The 8238-nt window shown below is 32.1% G+C and overlaps 1 protein-coding gene across 1 annotated transcript; it reads right to left on the bottom strand.

Moving 5' to 3' along the window:
• Positions 1 to 309: 309 nt before the first annotated feature.
• LOC136226011 (ethylene-responsive transcription factor ERF027-like) lies at positions 310 to 1438 on the bottom strand. Its single transcript, XM_066014272.1, has one exon. The coding sequence runs from the start codon at positions 1352 to 1354 to the stop codon at positions 692 to 694; it is 663 nt and encodes a 220-aa protein (XP_065870344.1). The 5' UTR covers positions 1355 to 1438; the 3' UTR covers positions 310 to 691.
• Between the last annotated feature and the right edge of the window lie 6800 nt (positions 1439 to 8238).

Below are 8238 nucleotides of genomic sequence, written 5' to 3'. Positions count from 1 at the left end.
ATTGTACGTGATATTTTAGCAGATATTTAAGCTGTGTACGAACGGCGAGTTGCAGATCCGATTGCACATAATTTTAACTGCTTGAGTTGTTTCTCTTTTACAAATGGAAATTCTGATAGACGGTTTCTCTCCTTCTGTTTTGGCTTGTATTTAAACTGGCTCTCGTATGTTTTCTTTAGTTGATTATAAAAAAAAAAACAAAAAACCCAAATCAAAATCTAAGAACAGTATATGTTGAGCAGAAGCTAGGGTCGAGTTAGAATTATTATTTGGGTAATAATTGAAAACCAATAATTAATGAACTACACAAACAGCCAAAAATACATTCCATCAATAAATAAAAAAAATTGGCTATATTCTAATCTCGTGTATATATAGTAACCACGCGAGATTCAACCATTCATGAAAAACAAGTCTGAACAAAAAAAAAAAAAAAAAAACATAAGAAGCAGGGAAATGAAAGAAAGACTATCCCTAGCTACCCATGAATCTCATCTCATCTTTCATCCAGAATGACACACAAAAATTCCCCGCAAGTCCTTTTCTTTCCAGAAAATCATAAAAAGGACCCAACTTTTTCTGCTATCTAAACACACCATTTTGACAGAAAAAAAAACCCACACAGAAGCACTCTATTTTTTTCATTTTAAATTAAAACCTTATTATATAATACGCATTTGCTAAATTTATACTAATACGACCAAAGCCGTTCCGCATCGGAGTTTCCCGGCGAATCATCCGACGAAGGAGTATTAATCCTCGGCGGGCTCACCAGCATTCCTCCCGCCATGTCCACCAGCAAGTTCGGCAAATTCAAAATCGCTTCCTCGTCGATAAACTCCTGACCCGACTCATCTTTAATTACACTAGCCGCGGACGACGTACTCTCCACTTGATCAGCCCGAGTCGGATCCTGATTTGACCCGCTTTCAATCTCCACCCGTCTCGCAGCCGCTGCACTAGCAGCAGCAGCTCTTATATCAGTTGCCGAAGTCGATTTCGGTATCGGATACGATAAACAAGAATCCGAGAAGTTAAGAGGCGTATCGGGTCCTTTAAGAGCTAATGCTGCGACGTCGTATGCGGCAGCTGCCATATCCGGAGTAGGATATGTTCCCAGCCATATTCTTGTAGTTTTACGCGGCTCTCTGATCTCCGATACCCATTTCCCGCTCCGGCTCCGAATTCCTCTATACACCGGATGCCTCCCGGTGGCACCTGGTGATCGGAGTGATCTAGGAGAAGGATTTGGTGACGTGGAGCGTTGCGATTGGTCTTCCGGGTGAGGGAGTTGAATGGACGGTTGTTGGTCTCCTTGCGGGTGTTGTGTATAAGCAGAATGAGGATTGGCCATTTGTATTTTTTAAGGGTTAAAATAGTAATGCAGGAAAGTAGGTAAAATTATGAGACAAATGCAATGATTTTTTTGTCTTAATTTTTTATAAGATATTCAGACAGATAATATAAGATTTTGGTCACACGGGGTATTTGGTTAAGGCGTGGGAAATTCGCGGACTTTTTCTACAGCTAAATCTTTTAAATTTTATGTCAAAAAAAATAAAGTTTTAAATTTTGTTTATATTAGTGTGTAAACTCATATATTAATGTTAATATGATGGCCGATGTGACTGATGAGTGGTTAAAGTGAGCACACGTAATATACACAAGGATTATGTATGAATTCTAATTCTAGTTAATAGCTAGCTGTAACTCAGCTGGGTCTGCCTTTTTAGTTTAAATAAAAAGTTGACTCGTTCAATCTTTTGGTTATGTACTTTTATTCATAAATATATGTCATGCTTACCACTCTTTTTCCTCTGTTATTTTTTCATTTATTTCTCTAGTCTTCTCCTTTCATTTATTTTTACACGTCTTCCTTTGTAAAATAACATTATAATTAAGATATTTTAATGACTTCTGAATGGATGCACCAAATTCTGATGGGAATTTTTTTTTTAGTTTTTCTATTTCCAGAATCAAAACTCGTTAGATATCTTTTAGATGGATACTTTCTCAATTAAAGTTTTCTACGTACGCTAAGACTACAAGAAATCCTTTTAAAAATTGGAGTAACAGTGGATAATAATCTCTCATTCAAAACCCTTTACTGTAATTATATACAGAGAAACATTAACAATTAAGTAATAACAAATGCGTACATGATTGAAATGATTCAATGTATTATATGGATGAAAGTATTAACTAGTTAGTTTTATTAAAACTTATAAATCCTAATATGTTTTTAAAAACTGAAGATTCAATAGTGTAATATATACAGACACATTAATGTTAGAAAATAAGTTACGTATCAGAATATTTAAAAAAATTATAACTATTTCCTTAATATGAGGTACTTATTATGTTCGGTAATAATATTAAAACGGTACAAAAAGCATAAATAATTTACCTTTTTGAAGTGATTTACTATTGAAGTAGCGAACCACATAAGTTTAAATGTACTTGATCAACTTGTTTACCAACCAAAATAGACTGCATCTAACGAAGTCCACACGAACATCGAATAAAAAGTAAAAACCGAACTAAACTATTCCCTCTGTTCCACAATAGATGCCTTTTAAGGTTAAGACGCAAGAATTAAGAAATGTAATTAATTTTAACTAAAAGACTTTATTACTTTTATATTAATTGCATCCACTAATTAATTTGTATCTATTCCCAAAGTAAAAAGACAATTTAAATAAAGGTATATTTGATAAAAGTCAATTAATGTGCATGGATTAAATCAAAACGTCATGTATTATGGAACAAAGAAAATTCTCTATAAAGACATCTATTGTGAAACAAATGAAGTATTTGATTCGGTTAAGTAATTTTGAGAGAGAAATGTTAGGGCTGAAATTTCAAGTGTTTCAGCTAGGGGGTTAACTGTGTTGGCCAAATTCTATAATCTAGAGGCATATATAGGTTTTATTTTTTATTAGCTAATTTTTCTTCTCATCACATTAGGTTTAACTAAACAAAATATGAATTAGAATAATTATTCCTAAATCTAATATATATATATATATATATATTAGTTGAAGACCTATGTATTACATGAGATGCATATTATTATTTAATAAAATTTATGATTGATAATTTAAATATTATATTAATTTTGTAAAAAAAAAACTAGGGTAATGTTTAAATTATTGATTAATTCTTTGAATAAATTGTAATATTATTTGATAGTATAAATAATTTTTCATATTATTGTCTTATGGTCATTGGACTTGAAGCGTGTACAACATAGGTTTATCTTACCATTTATTGAAATTTAATCAACAAATTGTTGAAGTATGCCTAGTCCCGATACATTATATATTACGAAACTATTAATTGTAAGACAATAACATGTTAAGTAAGATTACTTGTGCAAACTGATTAACACAGTGTCCAAGATTGGTGATTTGCTCATGTTTGGCGGGTTGATAACCTAGTTAAGTGAAGCCGTGACGCAACAATATACTATAATCTGATATCCCTGGTCTATTTACCATAATGGGAATGATAAGTAACTAAAAATTAATATGTGCCTTGATTGCAATGGTGTTTCACTGGCTATAGACATTTGATATCAAATCAAGAGCATTAAGGTTTATGAAACAACAAAATCTCGATTGATCCGCTATGAGAACACCATATGGTTCTAATAGTCATAGGTGGTTCTCATATACCACTCTAGGTTGAATCCTTAGACTAAGTTCACTATGAGGCCTAGATGGTTTGCAACATACTTTGATTAATCTCCTAACAGGTATGTAACAAGGTGCCACGTATGGGTACAGTTCGGTGCATTATACATCATGCTTAAAAACCATGAGTGAAGTGAGGGATTGTTGAATCTCTTATAAAGATTATATATTACTAGCCACTTGACTAGTGGGATGGAGAAGCGTGTGGCAACAATCGAGTGCGGAAAAATGTAATTTCTCATTCGAACTTATCAGTTCACTAGAGATCAAGGAAATGTCTGAGCAACATATGAGAGTGACTTAACTGTTCCTCATGGTGTACTTGATATCATATAGCAAGGGATTACTTAAGAGGTTACTATTAGGTTATTGAAAGTTACATATGAGATTACTATCCGAGTTGGATAATAATAAAGGCCAGCTAAAGTCTTATATGATTGGTAAGACAAACCAAAGGTTCGGTCTAATTACCATCTCTGGATAGGACAACCAGGATCAAAAACTTGTTAGGCGAATTCCGTAAGTGCACGATTTCGCTTGTTGTCACGTCCGTGTCTAAAGTTTTAGAATTTATATCTTAATATTAGTATATATCATAATTATTGGGTATATGATATTAATTTGGTGCTATAGAAAAAGTTTGGGGTTAATTTGATGGTTTTATGTGTAAATTAAAAGTTATGATAATTTTTAAAAGATTATAGAAAGATAGAGGATCAAATGGGATCTTTGTCAGATTTGGATATATAAATCCAAGAGGTGGGCGATGATAATCCTGTTCTTTTTCAGTTTTTTTTTTCTTTTCTCTGTCAGTTCATCGTTCTTCGATCGTTTCTCCACCGTTTCTTTGATTTACGGAGATTCGACCGTCCGAATCACTCGAAATTCAAAACATAGCATCCTTATGTATAGATCTAAGTCCTAACCGAAGAGTTTTTGAGTTTCAACAGTGGTTGGAGGGAAACGTCTTAGACATAATTTAGAGGAGAATGGAACGGGTTGTTTTCTTCAATTGGTAGCTAAGGTAAGTAACTATCAACTATATTTTGAGTTTTATGTATATAGATATATATACAGTAGAACCTCTATATAGGAATACTCTATATTAGAATAACCTCCCAATTGTTATACAAAAGTTTGGTCCCAAGTGCTGAGAGTCTTTGTTATACCAACCTCTATATAGGAATAACCTCCCAATTGTTATACAAATAGTCCGGTCCCAAGTGTATTCCTATATAGAGGTTTTACTGTATAATCAAAGAAGTTTTAGAAATTGATATTTTAGGGTTATGCAGAAATTTTGTAAAATTGGGTTTTTCATGATTTTGTTTTTTATTGTGAAATTACGGTTCAAATGAAGCTATTGATTATGCTTCTATGTGAATTTCAGATTTTACTTGATTATGTTGATTTAAGGTTTAATTTGGTTGATTTACATATATACATATATGTTTTTGGTTTCAATGTATATCTATATTGAATAAAATGAATTTGATGATTTCTTACGAATTGTTTTTGGATTGAGAAATCTGTTGCGGTTATTGTTGTTATTATTTTGGATTGAAGTCCAAATATGATTTTTATGATACAAAAGGCTAATTGAAGCCAAATGATTTATGATTATGAAATAGTTTGGAATTTGATTGTGAAAGGAAATTTGAGCACGCTGTGATTTTATGATTTTATATCCATCGAGAGTTATCCTGATCGGTGGTTTTATATTTGAAGACCATGTTCAGTGAGGGACATGGCCTGTGTACACAGTCTGAAGACCTATTGAGTATGGCAGCGAAGTGTTGGGTAAGACAATATGGGATAGGCAATGTTAAGAGACGTCTCGACTATATATATGGTTATTGATTGATACTTAAGGGGAGAAACTCGAGGATGGATACAATGTTTTAAGTTCATTTGGATTATGTTTTCGGTTATGATTGATTTTGATATAAGTTTTACGTTTGATTGAATACGATTTGGTTTGATAAAACTCTTATTTGATTACAAGTTGGTTTGATAAAACATTTATTTGATTATGAATTGGTTTGATAAAATTATATCAACTTAAGTTTTGAGTATATTTTATAAGGTTTTAATTAAATCCCTTTATAAAGGTATATATGTAGCTATGTTAAATAAAGTTGGTTTTTATAGCTGATAGTTTCTTACTGAGATTTTTGTCTCACGTTTTTAAATGTTTTAATGTTTTTAGGTGATAAAGTACAGGATATAGAGAAGGTTACCGATCGATTAGGTGAGATTTGGAAGTTGGCTGCTTATTGTTAGAATTATGGTTAGAACTTTGGTATTGCAATTGTAATATAATGATATTTGGATAAATTGGAGACTCCTAAGTATTGATTATTATCTTTCTATTTCACGTCCGATGCCGGTTGAGGTCGTCTAGGGTCGGGTGTGACACTTATAGTAATAAAAAGATATCGATCCTATAGAGAACGTATGATAATTTGATTAGAAATTATTGTCTTGATTACATTCGTTTTCTCGAGGTTTATAGGAAATCGTTAATGGTTTAAAATGGTTTAAATTGGTTTCTAATCCTGATTTTGGTTATAGTTAAGATTACAATTTATAGCAATTATGTTTAGGTTAAAATAGAATTCAAGACTTGTTTACACAAAGCAAGAAAGCAACTTATAACTTTGATCAGATTATTAAGGTGTAACAATTTATCATTTAATGCAATTACTGGGATTCAAACTGCAGACAATCTTTCTACGGTCGGAATAGATTGCTACCTTAATCAAATTGGTGTTCTATGTTTGATAAGCCGAGCTATCGATCATATCAACCATAAATCCTAATTCTTTTAAGTGTTCAACAAAGTTTCCATTGAAATGTATTTTATGTAAAAAGGTTTTATTGAAAACACAAGTTTATTATTTTGAAGAACATTTGCTAAAACAGACTTCAAAATAACAGCAGTAAACATAAATTGAATTGAAAAGATATATTATTAGTGAACTGTGAATCGTCACAAGTTAACAGAGAAGAAGAAACATGGATAGCATTTTAACTAATTTGAGTTCCGGGTTGTCAATCCTTTTCTCAAACTTCGTTGGTTTGTCAGACCCTGGGGTGCTTCAGCCGCTAATTCTTCTCGCTGAATCCTCGAAATAGAGATTGCTTAATCCACTATCAGAGTGTAAACTCATCTTTTAACAATACTCGAACTCTAAACGACAACTATAATAACTACATATTGTATCTCAAACTATTTACACAACTTGTAACTTTATAACAAGTTTGTGTAACAAAACTAACATAAATTAGAACAACCAACTGAACAACATTAATTCTGAATTTCTACATCTATTTATAATGTTCCAAAAGGTGTGTTTGAAGGGTCGTATTCGTTTGTGAAGAGTCGCTTCTATCCGGATGAACAGACGCATTGTTTCGAATTAAAACATGTGAAATCTGTGTAGGAAAGTTGTTGTTTCTGTCGAGATTCTTGGAATCTTGGTCGCAGCTTTGGGTTGAGGGAGAATTATGCACGAACAGGTGTTTTCATATCTGAAAAACACGTGTCGCGATCGAGATATTGGGAATCTCGATCGCGATAGAGACTTTTGTCTGCGTTCGTAGATCGTTTCCCAACTCTTTGTTTCGGTCTCTAAATTGTCTCGTTTTTGCTCTGTTTTAGCTCATATTTGGATTTTTCCAAATAATTAAGTACCTTGCACAATAGAAACAAATATAGACATAAAAATATTCCAAATGAATGTAATTAACATGATTTTAATACAAAACTAACGTAATTATTAATGATATTTTAAGTATATTTTGGGCTTATCACACTCCCACACTTAAGCTTTTGCTAGTCCCGAGCAAAATTATCATTAAATTTATCATTCTAACGATCTTTAAAAATAGAATACATTTCCACATAACATTTTTAAATTAGTTAAACCAAAAGATAAATCTCTTTAAGGTAAATTTATACGCAAAACATCAAACTAACTAGGATTAAAGTGATTATCATTCGTCTTGTATTGTAATTTTTATAATGAAGCATTCGGGACGGGTATAAGCACGCATGTCTTTGATCTTCGGTCTCAAGGCATTTCAAAGCACAAATTTTCCTTTTCCCAAACTTATATAATCTAACAAATATATAAATATGAATTTAGGTTTTAGTTAACTTATTTGCTAGTCACGCCCGTGATAAAGGTGGTCTCGTCCGTGACTTTATGAATTAAATTATTTTATGTCCGTTTAAGAGGTCTCGACCATGCCATAGGTGGATGCAATCATGACTTTAAACTTAAACACGTTTATTTTGCTTTTAATTTTATTTTAACGTTCCTTTCATACCTCGATCGTGATAAGAGTGGTCGCAATCGTGGCCAAAAGTACCATTTTATTTATTTTTCTTCCCTTTTATACCTCGACTATGACATGGGTGGTCGCAATCGTGGCCAAAAGTTAAGAATATGATTATTTAATTAAATTAATATGAGTTATAAAACAAAATTTTAAAATGGGAAAGAAAAATAGTACATTCATCTTATATTGACTTAAA

This window comes from Euphorbia lathyris, chromosome 1 (genome assembly GCF_963576675.1).
Source record: "Euphorbia lathyris chromosome 1, ddEupLath1.1, whole genome shotgun sequence".
NCBI lineage: Eukaryota > Viridiplantae > Streptophyta > Magnoliopsida > Malpighiales > Euphorbiaceae > Euphorbia > Euphorbia lathyris.
This window is presented reverse-complemented; position numbering and strand designations above follow the sequence as displayed.